General features: G+C 33.8%; 1 protein-coding gene across 2 annotated transcripts in view; it reads left to right on the plus strand.

The window, feature by feature from the left end:
- LOC110101877 (putative glucose-6-phosphate 1-epimerase) overlaps positions 1–19,304 on the plus strand; it is a 38,209-nt gene that overhangs the window by 8,745 nt on the left and 10,160 nt on the right. For both annotated transcript variants that reach the window (XM_020829965.2, XM_020829964.2), the window contains exons 2-5: positions 2,552–2,626; positions 10,109–10,165; positions 10,252–10,412; positions 15,362–15,502. In XM_020829965.2, the coding sequence (XP_020685624.1) occupies positions 2,552–2,626; positions 10,109–10,165; positions 10,252–10,412; positions 15,362–15,502 (434 nt within the window). The remainder of the gene's footprint in view (positions 1–2,551; positions 2,627–10,108; positions 10,166–10,251; positions 10,413–15,361; positions 15,503–19,304) is intronic.

The raw sequence follows: 19,304 nt of genomic DNA on the forward strand, positions 1-19,304 counted from the left end.
GTGATCCAAATTCCCTCTCCTAGGGTTCTCGCTCTCTCTCCAAGCACTCTCAAGATCTCTCAAGAACTCAAGCAATATCATAATTTATTTTTATCATTCAATCATTAACTTTAGAAGAAGAACATGAGGGCTATAAATAGCCTCGTACAAAAAGGACTCAAAGATAAAAGACAACCTTGCCCTTTGGGCTTACATACGACTTCCCTTAAATAAGGGGTAAAATGGGAAAAAAATAATTACAACATAAATAACAAATAACATAATAAAACAAATACATGAAATAACTTAAAACACATTGATTCGATCGTGGCCGTAGCGTGGCCGTAGATCAACAACCACGCCTCAGATATACTTTTCATGCTCTGTTGTCCCCATCATTATTATGTTTTAGTGAACATTATTATGAGTTGAGCAAATGTTTCTAGTTACTATTAAGTTCATTATTTCTTTTTTAAATATTGAATAAATGATGGTGAGCTAAATAAATATGACGATAATTTATATCATATTTATGATTTTTTTAAAATTTTATGAGTTTTTAATTTTTCTGTTTCAAGACTTATGCCTCAATCAATTCCTCGAGATTTATGCCTCAATCAATTCCTCGAGATTTATGCCTCACTTTGCTAATGTAAAGTGCATCAGTTCCTGATTTCACCTTTTTAAACATTGCATTTAAATCACTAAGCTATCGCACAACCTCAACTCAATGATAGCCTGAAAGCTGTCCATGAGTTTCAATCTGGTACAATTGCATTCTTGAGAGAGATCACTTTATATATTTGGACCAAAAATTAACAAATGGGGAAGAGACAAGATAAATGAAAAAATGTCTAAAGATCGATGACTAAGTCTTCAATTTAGCCGAACCAAAGATTAATATTTCTTTGATTATTTATCTGCATTATTTTGATCTTGCATAGTCATTAGCAGATCACCCCTTTTATTTAGACCAAAGATCTGAGGAGGAAGGAGGGTCCTCTTGTTGGACCAAAGATCAATGATATGATGTCTTCTATTTAATTGGATTAAAGATCAATAACTCTTCATTGATTCACTTGTATTTGCAAGTTTGAGAATTATTGGGTTGTCAAATATATGGAGATAGAGCTTGACATCGCATGGAGAGGGGATTGCATTGGGGAAATACTCAAATGAGTGCAGAGTGCTTATTGCTAAGAGGTACTAGAGAGAGAATGCTGCAGAAGAGAGAGAATGGCAAGATAAGCATCAGGAGTTGGAGATTTGTGGGAGTGGTTTTTGTGTGAGTAGAAGAGATAGAGATGAATGGGACATTGGTCATTGGTGGGCACATGTTAGATATGTCAAGAGCGGGAGATATGTCAAGAGCGGGAGGTCTGTTTGTTGTGTGCGGTAAGTTGCGAGAGCATTGAAGTAAGGATCTATGTGTAGGTGGAGGAGTTTGCAAGCAAGCAATGAGAGGAGGGTCTTTAAGCTTGTAGTAGAGCTCAGAGCGAGGTTTAGCACCTGAGAGTAGTGAGCTGAAGTTGAGGGTGAGCGGGGAGGAAACTGGCGGATTGGAGCTTTGTGCATTATGGAAGGGAGAACCAGAACTGTTTCATGTGAGTGGGATAGATTGTGGTTGGGATATTTTGTAGTTTCACATGAGTGGAAGAGAGCGTCACTCGAGATTTGCATTGTAGGCGTAGGCATGTGTATAGCTCACATATTGGGATAGGTGCGTAAGTAGATTAAACTTTTTAATTAATTTATTTTTATTTTTCTTTTTTAGCTAACGTTTGAATGGTGTAACTGAACTCATTTTCTTGTTTGCTTGATGCTATTTCAATATGATGCTTGGACTTTTCCCATCTTATGGTCAAATTGCATATATCAATGTACATTGCCGTTTTTTTCCTTTTTAATATTCTCTTTTAGCTAACATTAGTATTTAGGGTGAATAGCATATATGCTGGCCATTAGTGAAATTATTATCATATTTGCGTGATACTGGTTTAATACCATCCTTGGATTTTTATCATCTTATGGCCAAATTATTTAATCAAAGAAGGTTGTGAATTTGACTAAAAAATCCAAGATAGCTTGAAGGTTTGTTACTCGGATTAAGCTCATATCTAAATCAACAAGCCAAAGCCTGACTCAATTCAAACTTGCATTGAACCAAATTAAATTTGGATTAAAACATATTTGCATACATGTAAATGTTTCTGTGCATGTATGAATCTATGCATTACATTCTGTGTATAAGCAATTATATATATGAATATCAGGCTAAAAATGTATTCTAAGATTGAAAATCAAACTTATTTCTAGCCAGAATAGATGCTAATGAGTGAGTTGGAGTTGAACGTAGCTCGGTTCGAGATTGAATCAAATGATTTTGAGGCAATTATGGACCAGATTTTAATAGTCTTTAGATTGAGTCATTGGAGGCCTTGGCATTAAAACACCCTTGCGCTAGCATGTCTCTGAATTATATATGTTGTCATTTAGTATGGTATACGAATTTATTGAATATTGCTTGTATGTTGTTTCGCAACACTAATCTAGTATTTTTAGTTGTATTCAGGTGTACTTATATGGAGGTCATGTAACATCTTGGAAGAATGATCTTGGAGAGGAGTTGCTTTTCTTGAGCAGTAAGGTAACAAAATTTTCTAGTCATCAGATCGTTATTCAAGCATAAATATAGTTGCATCCAGTCATTTTGCGGAGCGATTTGTTTCATTTGCTATCCTTGATAGAATTCCAGTATAGCGGGTAGCGTCCTACATAACATGCTTCATTAAACATTTTTCTCGGCAAATATTTTCTTCCAAAATTTTGCTGATTCTACTCTTTTAATTTGGTTGTGATGCGGTTATTTGAAGTAATTTGTTCAAATAAAATTTCAAAATAAAATAATTAAAATATCATTATTGCTTACAATGTCATTTATCTACGAACTAACATAATAATTAAATTAATGGCAATATATGATTACTAACTTATGGATCCCCAATCTCATAATTAAAAAAAGGATTTTTTGACCTATGTAAAAAGTATTTTCACATATTTAAATGGAAATCATTGTAGAAGTCAAATTAGCAATTCATAGTAGAAACATCTCATCTAAATAATTTGGAAGATTTGAAAAGAAACTATTATATGATCTGTTTTTTCTTTTAAAATCTTTGGAATCATATGATGATGAAGTGAATAATTGATAGAAGCTAATTTGATATCTATATTATAAAAACAAAAAATTAAAATTCTTGCATTGCAATGATCATTACTCTTGAAGCATGCAACAGTGATTACAAATGATTCTATTGTACTACTCAATTACTAGTTGAATGCCAAAAAAAAAAAAAGTTTTTTTTTAATTGATTAACTTAATTCAAATAGATTTTTTTTGAATTGATTAACTATATTCAAATAGAAATTAATTCATTTAATAAATTGAACTAATTTTGAAATTACCATCTGCATGATGAATTCATGCATGCTCTTTGTAGTATTGATGCCACCGTCTTTTAGCTGCACTATAAGAAGCACTATTTTTCTGTTTTTTTTTTTAATTCTATGTTCTTATTCGCATATATTTGACAACTATATTCTCATCTTCGCTTAGCTTCCTTTGCTAATATTTCATAAAAAAGATTGTAGTTTTGAATATTTTTTTTGTTCGATATACATATTAATTTGGTCTAAAAGTTTAAGAATAAAAAATAATTATGAATTTATAAAATTGTACTAATTAATTTAAATTGAAGAGAAAATCTAACCATAAAAATAGCTGGAAAGCAAATTTACTGTGCATCTAAACCTAAAATTATTACACCACTTTGTTTATTGACGTGAACTTTGGAGGAAAAAATAAAAAAAGAACCTAATTTTTCTTGGCTGAATTTATTTTAGTGGAATATCAATCATCTTTGAATAGTACTATAGACAAAAATTGAATGATTATTATGTTTTTTCTTGGTAGACTTTATTTGAGTGGAATTTCAAGGGCCATTTTAAGTTACAATGATTTATTTGGGCACAGTGTTAATCACCTTTTAAAAGGAGCATAATTGCGATAAATATTTGAGTTATTTGTCTTACTGTTGAAATTTCCACAATATTGAGTTGAGTATCAATTTTATATCCATCTTTCATGTTGTTAATTTTTCAAAGACAATTGAATTTTTTTTTTTAGAATGAAACCGCTTTACAATTTTAAAATCTCTTGGTTAGAGATGTTTAAAAGTGAAATGTACAACAACAATAACAATAATAGGCCTTTATCCCACTATGTGAGGTCGGCTACATGAATAATTTTTCTCCACTGTGTCCTGTTAAGAGTCAAATTCTCAACTAAATCTAACAAAGAAATGTCATTTCTAATATTTTCTAACCAAGTATTTTTAGGTCTACCTCTACCCTTTTTAACATAAGCCAAATCTAATATATCTACTTGGATCATTGAAAGGCTGTTGTTTTATGTGACCAAACTATCTTAGGCGTCTCTCTCTAAGGTTATCTTCCACTGGAGCTACTCTAACCTTTTCACATATATGCTCATTTCGTATCATTTCTCTTAGAGTAAAACCACTCATTCACCTGAGCATCCTCATCGTTGCAATACTATACTTAATAGTATGCTTCTCTTTTAACGGCCAACATTCTGCACCATAATGCATTGCAGGTCTCACTACCATCTTATAGAATTTTCTCTTAAGTTTGAGAGGGACTTTTCTATCACACAACAAGCTCGATGCATTTCTTCACTTCAACCATCCAACATGAATTCTACTAATAATATCCCCATCAATTTCACCATCACTCTGAATAATAGATCCAAGATTTCTAAAATGTCTACTCTTATTAATGACTTGATCACCCAAAGTCACAATCCCCCCACTAGATCTATTTTTACTAAAATTACACTCTATATTCAATTTTAGATCTACTCAAACGAAAGCCTTTAGACTCTAAGGTTGACCTTAATGATTCAAGTTTACCTTCAACTCCCTCTCTAGTCTTATAAAGAAGAAGAATATCATCAGCAAAAACATACACCAGGGTACAACCTATTGCAAATGTCTAGTGAGAAAACATCCATTACTAAAGTAAAAAGATATGGGCTTAAGGCTGATCCTTGATGTAATCCAACTGAAATGGGAAAATACTTGGTCAAACCACCTTGTATTTGAACACAAGTAATAGCTCCTGCATATAGATCATTAATGACTTGAATTTAAGCATTATTAATCACTTTCTTATGTAGAACTCTCCATAGCACTATATTAGAATTTTATCATATGCTTTCTCTAAATCAATAAAAATCATATGTAGATCCTCCTTATTCTCTCTATACTTATCCATTAAACCTCTCAGTAAATGTATAGATTCCATAGTAGACATACCTAGCATGAATCCAAATTGATTTTGAGAAATATTAGTGCACGCCGCAACCTATGCCCCATAACTCTCTCCCATAGTTTTAAAGTATGACACATTAACTTAATTCCTTTATAATTTGCACAATCTTGTGCATCACCTTTATTCTTAAAAATAGGAATCAACACACTCATTCTCCACTCATCTGACATCTTCATAGTATTCAAAATAATATTAAAAAGTTTAGTAAGCCAAGAAATTTCTTCAATCTCTAAGCATTTCCCCATCTCTATTGGTAAAGATTATAAAATTGGATTAAGGAAGTCATTATAAAATAACTGAGCTTCAAAGTGAGCCTTCTCATTTAATATTCCCTGCCTCCTTCACTATCCAAAACATTAGTCTTTACATAATATAGGTTTACAAATCAGTTTAAATAAATAAAAGACGGAGATTGTTTCTATTTCAAAAAATTAGCAAATTCTCTTCATCTTTGTAATGCACTTCATTAAAATATTAAAATGTGTATTAATGTAAAGCATTTCATTTTCATCTTTATAATTTATCAATAAAAGTATTGAAATTTTGCATTAGAACTTAAACTAACTTATGTAGCGTGTAATACAATTTTATTTATGAATAGTATAAAGTTTTAAATTATTTTCTATTAAAATTTTAAGCTTTTTTTTTAAAAAAAATGTAAATACACTTAATCGTGCATATCTTGAAATCAAATTATAAATATACTTTTTCAAAAGGCAAAACAATAAAAATCAGTGAAAAAGCTTCATCTTTATTGATTTATCAGTAAAATTATTATTGTTGAAAATTAGTTGCTCATAATTTAGGATTTAAATTAAAAGGTTTAGAGTATATATAATACAAATTTATGTATAAATAATATTAAAAATATGAAATGTTTACCGTTTAAAATTTCCATACTTTTTTTAAGGTTAAATTCTTAAAAAATTAAAAAATGTGTACCAATGAAATTCTCAATTGGCAACATCAAAAGCCCAAACAGTTGAATTCAATCTATTTTCAAGTACTTCATCATTGGTATTTATCAATTAAATGGTCCAAATTTATTCATCATATCTTAAATATGTGAATGTATCATGTATATAATTCATACTTGTCTTTTAATAAAATTAATAAAAAATATTAAATATTTAGAAATTTCATATATTTTTTAAAATTATAAATGAACTTAAAAATTGAAACATATCTAGCACTAAAATTATAAATTGACAACATTGAAAGTTGAACAATGATTAATTATTTCATCTTTATTTATTGATCAATAGAATTGCTGTTTTTGTAAATTAGATTCGTACAATTTCGATCTTAAACTGTAAGAAAAAGTGGAAAAAATTGAAAATTGTGTAGTATTTAAAGGCCTTGATTTTATTTTAGTGTGATATTAAGTGTTATTTTAATCATAACATAAATAAATAAACAAAAGGATGAATCCATGATTTACTATGGGAAACATGCCAGAGCATTATTAATAATACTATATAGATGCTTTAAAGGTTATAGTGTGTATATATATAATCATTGTTTAAAATTGCGCAACATAAGGCTCGTCTTGAGGCCCGCCAACGCAATTCTAGTGAAAAATGCATCGAGGCTTACGCTTCAAAATTTTTTTTATGAGGCTTGCACCTTAGCTTGGTTGAGGCCCGTCTTGAGACACGCCATCTCTCACTGGTGTGAGACTTACGCCTCACCCAATTTATATATATTTTTATTAAAATTTACCTAAATCCTAAACTAAAGCCCCGAACAAATCGCGTTTTAATGCGCCCCCAAGCTTCAGCAACTTCCTCTCGACTTCCTTGACCTCCACCCCTCTGTTTTTTTATAGTCATCCCCATTGTAGCTTCTATCGGGGATCACTTGAAACCCACACATCACAATTACATCATCTAAAATTTTTAGAGTATTAATATCATCTTTATGCTAATGAAAATATTTATGAAAGAGGAAGATGACTTAATTAAATGAAAAAGAAGCAATTTGGGAGGCATAGGACTTTATAGGATGAGATAGGGTAGAGACCAATTTGTTATGATGATGACTCAATTAAAAAACCCCTCAGTGATGATGTGCAGATTATTTTAATTTGTTGTCAACTATCTTAATTTTTTTTAGGAATTAAATGTGGATTAGGAAATTGCGAAATAGGGAATTTGGAGTTGATTTAATATTATATGATACTTTTATGTTATTCCTATACTTAATATTATTTTGCTCTTAGAATATTTGTATTTCAATTCTATTTCACATAATTTATCACTTGCCACTTTATCTCTTGTGTAATTTTTTATTTTATATGGATGCCGATTTGTGACTTCATAATTTATCATTTGCCACTTTATAAGTATTTCCTATTAATCTTCAAAAAACAGCGAGAATTCTCCACAAAAATCCACACAAAAATAGGAAACAGTAGATAATTTGTAATATTTGATGAAATGGAAACGAAAAATACCAAAATACAATTGATCCTCTATTCGAGAGGAGGATCTTTCTCTCCCAAAACTCTAGGCGCCGCTACCCAAAGGAAACCTAAAATCTTGGAGATCTCAATTTTCAGCCAAACTCAAGATGCCCTAACCATAGGAAAACAAACTCTTTAATGCATACAAATCAAAGGGAAATCCCTAAACAGTCCCTACATTCAAATTTCCCTCCGAAAACCCTCACAAATCCTTCCTAAAATAATTGTTTGGCGATTGCGGTGCGGTCGGCCACGGAATGAGGCGGAGTTTCCGCTTAGGTTTCGCATCTGGGCCGGTCCCGTGTGGACTGACTGGACTGGTCCAATGGACCGGCCTAACAAATTTCTATTAATCTTAGTATAAATATAGTATTGATATCATTCAATTTCCAATGCATTGTGATGTGCATCATATAAGGATTCTGGAGCATACCCATGGATTTCTCATTATAACTCCTGTTTCAGTCCAATTAACCCATAATCTAATTAAAGTTACTTTCAGGATTCTCTCAACATGTATCTAATATCATCCAATGACGTTCTATATATTTTTTATCCTTAGGCTCAAATGCTCGACTTGCAATAGTGTTTTCTCATGTTCACCCTTAAGTGTAACAAGTGTCAGGTAATTGAAATATAAATATGATATGAAAATAGTGCGAGCTTAATGTGATGAATATAACTAAATAGAAAGCTACGAGATGATGATGCAAATGCAAATTAATCTGATTTTAAAATCGTTGGTTTGCTAAAATATGATTTTAAAGTCAGTGCATTTATAAAATATTTTGAGGTATCTGAATGAATATTGATTTGTGTTAGTTGTATGCTGGTGGAATGATTGATTCCATTTTCCTTCTTAATCATTTGGCATTAATTTTATCTACTCGTTTGAGTGTCCACTTTATATCCTTATACATGTCTAAACTACTTTGTTCTATTTTCAATTAACATTTCTTCAATAGATTCCACTTTAGTTATCCATTTAATAGAAATATTTTTTAATTTAACCTTCCTTATTTTGTTACACTCTATCTTGACATTCTTATTTCTTTCATGCTCAATATAGTTATCAACCACTTTTTATTAACCAACACTCAAATCTATATATGCCGTCATTGTCAACAACATCAACTATCAGCTTTATCACAATTTATTTTGGGATTTATTTTTTTATAAATTTATTTTGAAGTCTCTATCACATTCAATATTTCTGAGACACTTATTTAGTTTAACCACTCAACATTAGTTACAGAGTTTTTTTCTATTCTTTTTTTTCATAAAATTGCATATTGGATGCTCATATTTAAACTCCTCTTCTAAAATTTTATACTGCTGTTTTACTTTTTCAATCATATCACCAGATCTCTCATCATTTAAATCTATATTATCTGTGAAGAGTATATATCAAGGCACATTCCTTTAAATATTCTTTGTAATTATCTCCATATTTAATAAAAAAAAAGATATGAGCTAATCCTTGATATAAAACTCCACTGCTTAATTTGTCTTTACTTGATAAATCTATGTTTAAACCTGACAACACCATTTTTCTAATATTGATTTCTAATAAAAATCAATTAGTTGAAGCTTGCACTGCAGGCTTGAAGCTTATATTACACTTTGCTAGGGGGCCTACTGCTTCACTTAACGATTTTGCCTTTTTAAAAGTCGCTCATGTTATGTGTCAATTGATTTCACAAGATTGATGTGTAATCTGACAACAAATCTGTCATAAGAACTGTAATTTCTCATATGATCATGAAAGCGGCGTCATTGGCATTCCAAACCTATTGCTACACGATTAGAAAATAAGCTGGTAGTATGAATTTTAATACTACTATGGATTCTACAAGAAAGAGAATCAATGAGCAACCAAACAACAATACTGATGGAATGTACAGGTACAAGATCAACATGTCTAAATGAATCTAATTCTTGTCAAAATGCTTCATGCGGAGGTTCCGAGTTTGTGCAAGTCCAAATTCCCAACTATGGGCTCCACCTCATTTAGGAGGCCATAGTTTGTGAGTAGTCCGACTGCTTGAATTCGAATGCTTTTGTGTTTCTGTTTCAAAATGGTCAAACTCATTGGTTATCTATTTTTACTCCAATTTAATTCTTGAGAAATGTGTTCCATGTGCCTTGCTTGATTATATTAAATTTTTGGCAGTATGTTTTGAATGGATTCAAATGATAAGCTCTTTCTTGCTTAGCATCACTAAACTCCATTATTTTGCTCGTCTTGTACAGGCCATCTTCAAGCCGCCTAAAGCAATTCGTGGTGGCATTCCAATCTGCTTTCCGCAAGTATAATTCATTTCATATTTGCACGTCTATGTAATTGTATGTAAATTTGATTATTCTTCCTGACCCAAGAAAATTTCTACATGTAGTTTAGCAATCATGGAAATCTTGAAAAACATGGGTTTGCAAGGAATAGATTGTGGAGTATTGATCCTGACCCACCACCCTTTCCTACTGCCGCCTTAGATAAAGCTTTTGTCGACTTGATCCTCAGGCCATCTGAAGAAGATAACAAGACTTGGCCCAACAGGTATGTTTTCCAGGAACATAATTATACATGAGGTCTTTTTTTTATAAATAAATTGCAAAATCTTAGTCGACAAATAATCAAGAGCAAGTACATGAAAAAGTCTATGCCTAACATGAGGCATACCCAATTAGGCCAACGGGGTACCCCAACAAGCAGCCCTGACACCTTATCAACAACGGAAGTCCTAGAGGATTTAATATTATGACCAATATTATGATAGGAAGTGCTTGCAGAAATTTAGGAAAAGCTTTGGATGAAATCTGATTTCAGCAATTTTAGAAAACCAACGACAAGAAAATCATGAATAGAACACACAAGAACATCTTTTTTATTGAAAGTTTTATGAAAGAAAGACAAGATACAAGTGGATCTTCAATCGGAGAGGAAGATCCGGCTCTCCAAAATCTCTAGCTGCCGACCAGAGCCCAAGCACCCTAAGAACAATCTAAATTTAGCAAATAACACATACCCATGACCCTAGGAAATCACCTACTTAAAGCAAATAATAAATAACAAATACCCAAACAGCCCTCTCTCAATTCCCTCCCAAATCTGTCCTATTTCCTTAATTATTTCTCTCCCAAATCTGGTCTCAAATCAGCCCCCAAATCTTCCCTCTTCAATCAAGGAACATTTTATAATTAATCAACTCTAAATCAACCCCTAAATCTGTCCTCTTCAATTAGGAAACATTTTCTAATTAATCCCCATATTCAATTATGAAAAATTTCTCTCTTAATTAGAAAACTTAATTCCTTCACAATCAAATCAGCTGGTCCAGCCCCAATTCTCATACCTCCTCCAGGCTCTGCAGCTCAACCAAGTAGCCCAACTGTGCTCCTTATATCGCCTTGAATATTGGTTCTAAGTGAAACCATGGTTTTGGACAGGCTAGGCTCCCCTCTAATAAACACTTTCCTCCTTTCAAACTTGAACTTCATCGTTAGCATCTACCAATCAATTTACCTTTTCCAACTTATGTAGTCATTTCAATCCCAGGATGACATCAATGCTCTATAACTCCAACGGAAGAAAGTTCTACCTCATCTAGACTCCCTGTATGGTCAAAATGGCCCCCTACACACTCTTCTACTTGTCTTGATCTTCCCAGTCCCCATCATCACCCAATAGCAGCCTGTGTCCACCTGTTTCACTCCTCATTGCTCTACGACCTAGTTTGAGATGAAGTTGTGTGTGGCCGCACTGTCTATCAACACTACTACATCTCTTCTTTGTCTCTCAGTTTCATGGTATGATTTAGAGTGAATCCCACCATTAAGTTCGAGGAGACATCTATCATGTCTAAATGCATATTTCCCCCTCCACTGCTGCCTCACTCCCACCTCCCTCAGCTTCTTCATCGTTAGCATCTACCAATCAATTTGTCTTTTCCAACTTATGCAGTCATTTCAATCCCAGGATGACATCAATGCTCTCTAACTCCAACAGGAGAAAATCCTATCTCACCTGGACTACCTGTATGGTAAAAAATGACCCCCTACACACTCTTCTACTTGTCTTCATCTTCCCAGTCCCCATCAGCACCCCATAGTAGCCTGTGTCCACCTGTTTCACCCCTAATTGCTCTACAACCTAGTTTGAGATGAAGTTGTGTGTGGATGCGCTGTCTATCAACACCACTACATCTCTTCTTTGTCTCTTAGTTTCATGGTATGATTTAGAGTGAATCCCACCACTAAGTTCAAGGAGACCTCTATCATGTCTAAATGCATATTTTCCCCCTCCACTATTGCCTCACTCCCATCTCTCTCCTCAGCTTCCTCTTCATCACAGACGGTGAGAACCAGAATAGTTCGGTCCTTACACCTGTGCCCTGGTGTATACCTCTCATCACATATGAAACATAACCCAATTGCCCGCTTATCCTGCACATCTGTTTCTGTAAAGCGCTTGAAGTTGTCTCTAAGGCGAACTCCAATGCCTTTCTCCTTCGGTGCTTCCCTCTAAACGACATTGTCTGGGTTCTTGGTTCTAGGGTCATAGAGGTACTCCTATAAGCCCCTCCCATGATGTTTCTCCTACTGGCCTTCTCCCTCCATTGTTTTTCTTCCATCCTCTATGCAAGCTCCATTGTCTCTCTCAGCCCTCTAGGTCTTAGCACTCTGAGCTCTGCTCATATGTCCTCTTTAATCCCTTTCATGAAATTACCTTCCAACCCTTCCTCGGAAATTCCTCTCAGGCTTCCCGACGGCAGCTCAAACTTCTCCTGATACTCCGTGACTGTCCCCTCTTGAGCTCGGGCATAAAACTATTCATGGAGGTTTCCTTCCTCAATGGCTCAAAAGACTCCAATACACTCCTTAAATTCCCCCCATGAATAAATCGGATATCGAGCCTCCCTCCACTGAAACCAAGCTAGGGATTTTCCCTCCCCATGAGTTTTTCCCTTCCGTCTTGCCGTTGATCGCAAAGTAGCACTCCACCTGATACACCCAACCCCGAGCATCTTACCCTTCAAACACGAGCATCTTCAACTTTATCAATCTCGCATCCATGCCCCAATGTCTTCTCCTTCCTCAATGGCTCTTAGCTGATTTGGACCCAATGAATCCGCCCAACCATGACCTCCTCCATTCCTCCTCTCCCAAGCTCGGGTAGTCTCCCAATGGGTTCGGCCTCCCCCCTCCTTTGCTTCCTTTCCTTTAGATTACCCTGATTCGCCGACCCAAGAGAGCCCTCCGTGGCGGCCCTTGATGGAAAACACTCTCTACTTTATCATTGTGCTCCGTAATCTCTTTCCCCTTTGGTTCATCCCTCAGAACTGCAGATGAGGCTTTTGACTGCATTTTGATCAACTTCTTCATCTTGTCTTCCATATTTTTGAAGCAGCTCTCTATAGATGAGAGCCTCCTTTCCATGTCGGAACATCTTTCCTCCACTCCGGCCTTGAGATTGTCCATCTCATCTTCCAACATCTCTATCTTCTTTGCTGTCATTCACGGATTTAGGTTCCAAACCATGAAAAACAATAAAAATTGACGAATCTGGTCTTCAAACGGTAAAATCAGCAAGGTGAGAAGAAAAATGCAGGAGAAATCAACAATGGGGATTTAAATTTCAGCCAAGGACATCGTTTTGATACCAATTTGATAGAAAGTGCTTATAGAAATTTAGGAAAAGCCGTGACTGAAATCTGATTTATGAAAGAAAGACAAGGTACAAGTGGATCTTCAATTGGAGAAGAAGATCCGATTCTCCCAAATCTCTGACTGCTAGCTAGAGGCCAAACACCCTAAGAACAATCTAAATTCAGCAAACAAAACATGCCCCTAATCCTAGAAAAATCACCTACTTAAAGTAAATAATGAATAACAAATACCCAAATAGCCCCCTTCAATTCCCTCCCAAATTTGCCCTATTTCCTTCATTATTTCCCTCCCAAATCCGCTCTCAAATCAGTCCCTAAATTTGTCCTCTTCAATTAGGAAATATTTCATAATTAATCCCCTCCAAATCAGCCCTCTTCAATTAGGAAATATTTCCTAATTAATCTCCCCCCCAAATCAGCCCCAAAATTTGACCTCTTCAATTAAGAAATATTTCCCAAGTAATCCCCTCCAAATCTGGCCCCAAATCAGCCCTCCCCTTCCTGTGGCTTCTACTTCCGCTCTCGTTCCCGCTATAGCATATTAGCAAGAAAATCAGCAGCTTTATGATAAAAACCTTTCTAGCAGCCATAAGAAAATCATCAGCCACATACTCTTTACACCAAATATGAGTTAACCTGAAAAGAACCTTAGACAGCAAATGTTTTGATAACCCTAACATGATAAAAACCTTTCCAGGCACAGTTGTTTAATCTTAAGTGTAAGCCTCTAATAATTGAACCATCAGTTTGAATCCAAGCACTGTGCCAGTTATGCTTCAAACACAATTTGAGACCTTGGACAAGACCAAATAGCTCAACAGCAGGAACAACTAACCCTAAGATATGAATAAAAAGAAAACAAAATATTCCCCTCATGATCAAAATAATAATCCACAAGCATTTTCACCACGATAAGTCTTAATAGATCCATCGATATTAGGCTTATCTCATCAACCAAAGCCTTAATCCACTGAATAAATTTCACGGGACATAAAGTTAGACATAATAAATATTATAATAACTAAAGAATGAATGAATCGCCTAAAAACTATTTAAAATTTAATAAATCTGCATCCAACGTTAACTGAATTTGATTATCCACTGTAAAAACAATTCTGTCCTAATAAAAATAAACATTATCAAACTTAGCTGCATTTCTCTCTTAAAAAAACAGAGAACAAAAACTGCAACAAAAATAGTAATAGAAAACCGACCACCCCCAAAAATAGAACTATTCCAGGTAAGGATAAACAACTGCAGATTATTATTAGCAGGAATCTGAATCAGGAAAATGAAAGCTCAATGAATTCACACCTTAGAAATACTGGTTCCAAAAATAAAAACATGGCAAAAAGGATTTCCAAATAAAAATAAAAATAAAAACATTGGCCCTTAGACGCAAATTAAAACCAAGGTTTTTCATTCTAATGTCAATATGGAGAAACTCATGATATAAATGTCAACTAAAAAAGAAAGATGCATGAATAGATATTTATGCCAAAAAACCCACAAAATTTTCATCCGCTTAAGGAGGACACGACTCAGCATAATAAATTCAGTTTGAAAAGAAACATCAAGTGTAACATTACATTAAATAATATATTTATTAAACCTTTTCAAAAGAATTTCGAAAATATGAACAGCAAAATTTTGAGGTAAGCAGGTCATAAGCTTACCCAATCATTTCTTAAACATAATTATTTAACTCAACTAACATTGGGAATAAGAAATACAACTACTGATATTTGTAAGTTCTCTTACTTGTAGTTCGTTTTTTGGAATTATAAATGATTAAAAAGTTCACTGATGTATTCATGACGTATTCTTTTAACTAATGTAGCCATGAATTTCGTTTGAGGGTCACCCTGGGACCTGGAGGTGACCTTATGCTGACCTCACGAATAAGAAATACAAATACTGATGGAAAGGCATTCTCCTTCACATTTGCATACCACACCTACTTTTCTGTTTCAGATATCAGGTTTGTTTCATTCTATCTGAGCATAGAGTTTATGTAAATATATAATCTCAAAATTGTGCTTATTTTATGCCTTTCCTATTATTGCAGAAAGAAGTAAGATAAAATCGTGTCATGCATTTCCAATATCATCAATTCAGATTTTATTAAGTTGTTTTTTTAGCAGATTTATGTTCCACTTGGATGAGGGCTATCATGTTGAGAGAGTATATGATTCAGTGAGTGATTTAAAATCTGGAGTGGGTTTTAGCAAGTCATATGGACTGTATGACTGTACCTGCAGCTAAAATGTGTATCTGTACTTGAATTCTCTTATGTAATGTGCTTCTTCGGTAGTTTTTACAAGAACTCTTGTCTTCTTGATTGTTATACTATATTTGGTGATGTGGCAAGGGTGGATAGGGGTGTAAGTAAGCCGAGGCGGCTCGAGCTCGATGTCACAACCCGGCCCGACTAGCCCGAATCAACGGGGCGGGAATAGATAGTCGTACGGTAAGCAGTAAAATTTTAACATTAACCAACATAAACATAAACTAAATTTCATTCCAAAAGAACATAAAAGAGCCACTAATTCAATAGACTGAAAGTTTACAAATATCCTCAAACCATAACTACTAAAAACATCAACTATAAAAGTCAACATAAACTTCAATATAAACTCCAACAGGCTCCTCAAATACAATCCATTGACTCAAACATAAAACAGATAACATAAAACCTTTCTTCTTAAGGTCCTTTACGACGGTAGGTGTACTGTCGTCTTGTTACCATCACTTTCCAGATGGTTCTCCTGAAAAAGATTCCCACAAGCAGGGGCGAGCTTACTTGCTCTGCAGGTAATTCATATTTTTCATAAAAATTTGTATAAAATCAAAATAAAATATCTTTTCATAATAAAACATGAAACGACGATCAATTTTGTATAAATTCATAACATTTGTATAATAAACCTTTTTCATAAATTTCCTCAATCATAAGCCTTCACTTAATGCTTTTCCTCAAACATCAACTTTTATATTACGTAGAAAGCATATATAAATCATATTATGCATAATGTCTATTATTTCACCCGTCTCAGAGGTGCTCTTAAATTTTGTAATGATCAGATACACATTTCATATCATTTGGCCATTCCTTTACCATTGGTTCTAACAAGCCTTCTTTATCATTTGGCTCTTTCGAGCCCCTTTACCATTTAGGCACTCCGCATCATCATGCACAGTCTCATATTATAATTTATATTTTATGTTTAGTCAATCATATGCGTAATGAGAACAATTATGAATAAAAAATCATTTGTTTAAAACATGAAAACCTTAAATCTAAACATAGTATGAAAGCTTACTAACATCATGAAATAAAAGACTTGAGCATGATATTTGCCAAAAATAAAATTTGTAAACGATATAATTTGAAAGTTCAAACTATTTGCATTGAATAAAAGAACAAAGCATAAATATGAAATTTTTACAATAAATATGAGTATCTATCTTTAACCCAAGAACAATACTTTCTCAAAGTGTCGCTTTGACACACTTCGTTCTCCTTAAAGTTCACAACCTAATAATCACATAAAAAATAAAAGTCAACTAAAATTCTTCCCTAAAACTTTAATTAAATTCCCACTTGTCTAAACCCTTCGTTTATTCTTAATTGTTCCTTACGACGTTTAATAAAATTTACATTATTTAATCTTAAATTTTGAATTTTATTAATTAGAAAATTAAGAAAAATGAAATTTCTTACAAAAATTCAAAATTTTGTTTTAAAAACATTCCTAAGACCCTTAGAAACGATTTTTGTGAAAGCACTTTAAGGAAATTAAATTTTTAGGTAAAAGCCCTAAATTTTTTATTTCAAAAAATTCTCAAAGAAACCTCAATTCTATCATTAAAATATTTTCCTAATCCTTCCTTATAGATTTCGTAAATATGTTTTGAAAGAAAACGCATTTTTGGTAAAACCCTAAAAATTTCTTCTCTAAAAATCTTGAGATTGAGAGAGATTCATTTCAAACAAAACATACCTTTGTATTCCCCTTATCGTCCTCTTTGATTTCCACTAATTTTCTCGCCGGAAAATCGCCACCGGAGCCACCCCGCCGAAGCCATGCGTGTCTGCCCCTCTCGGTTTCTCTCGGCCGAAACTTGTGAATAAAATGAGGGAGGGGTGCGGTTTTGCTCATTTAGAGAAATAGTGAAATCCAAATGACCCATATACCCTCACTTAAACAATTCTGTCATAAGAGAAGGTTAGGGGTAGATTTGATATTTCTAAACTTCTAGAATTTTTATTTCCCAAAATACACAAAATTACCTATAAGTTCTATATATTAAATCGTACAGAATTTTTCGTAGAATTTTATAAAATTACTTCCGTCAAATTTCGTTAACTTTGAATTTACTTTGAATTTTCACTTAAGTTTCATCGCGACACATCGAAATGCATGCGACAACTTATGATCGTCATTTTTCGGGTTTTACACTCGACTCGTTTGTGGGCTCGCTAGCCGGCTCAAAATTATTAAATTTTAATATTTAAAAAAATAATAATAATAAATGCCCACCTATATTTTGAATTCCCGTTGTGTTTTAAAATTCGGCTCAGTGTGTGTTTCGAGAATTCATAAATAATCCTGCGTGTATCTCAATCACCTGCCCATCTCTCTCTCTTCTCTCTGACAGACCTTGAATAATAAATGCTCAATACCTCATTATTCTCATTTGAATATTCATTCTCTTGCTCTGACAAACCCAAAAAAATGGCTCCTTACCCCTCTCTCTCTCTCTCTCTCTCTCTCTCTCTCACTCCTGCAGCAGTTTTAAAAGACAGTGGAGTTTTTTTGGAAGGCAAACGTGATTGTGTCGGAGGCTGGAAGAGTGGCTCGAACTCGTTTACAATTGAACAAGTCGAGCTCGAGTTCGAGCTCGTTTTCCGACTGACGAGCTGAGCTCGATTATGCCAAAACTCAACTTGATTCGTTTCGTTTACACCCCTAGCGGTGGGCAGTAATATCATCATTAATGGATAAACAGGTAGAAGTTGTGCCATTACCATATTACTTTTTGAAATCACAAAAGTTCAAACAATGTATTTGATGAGAAGGTAGCTATTAGTACTGATGATGAATTTCTTATCTCTGACCAAGCATGTTCTTGAAGATGTTTCACTGGAAAGGAGGATGTCATTAATCAAGGCTGTTAGCTAAAGGGAGAAAAGATATTTTTATTTATTGTAATATCTTCTAGTTAGAGGTTAGAGTTCAAATATTAAAGTTCATTTAAAATGAGAAATTTGTTGCCAGTTTTAATGGCAATTTGTTTTTCAGCAAAGGCCCATTTTTTTATCAATTTTGTGATAGAATAGAAGATTAGATGAGGAGCTGTCTTTGCCTACTCTCATTCATACTCATTCTTTTATATGGTTGTACTATGAAGTACCTTTATGTTGAGTTCGTAAAAGTAAGATTATGAGTATTATTACGTGTCAAAGCAATCTTTAGTGCCTGTAAAATATGGGTTGATGGGTTATATTGGGCCTAATACGATGTCCTAGACATAATTGGCAAAACAAGAAGTCAATAGATCAACCCAATGATTTTGTCCTCAGGAAGACCATCGAATTCTCAAGTCAATGGCTGAGCTTGAAGGTGATAAGAGCTGAAATTGATTTAGTAGAGTTTCCCATATGACATGAAAAGTGAGGCCCTCCTGCCACTTAGGGGAAAGAGTTTGTTGATCTTTTTACTTCTCCTATAAAGGAGTTTTCATAGAGGTGAGAGTGAAGGGATGAATCGTGAATAAAG

Source organism: Dendrobium catenatum, unplaced genomic scaffold, assembly GCF_001605985.2.
Source record: "Dendrobium catenatum unplaced genomic scaffold, ASM160598v2 fragScaff_scaffold_974, whole genome shotgun sequence".
Lineage (NCBI taxonomy): Eukaryota > Viridiplantae > Streptophyta > Magnoliopsida > Asparagales > Orchidaceae > Dendrobium > Dendrobium catenatum.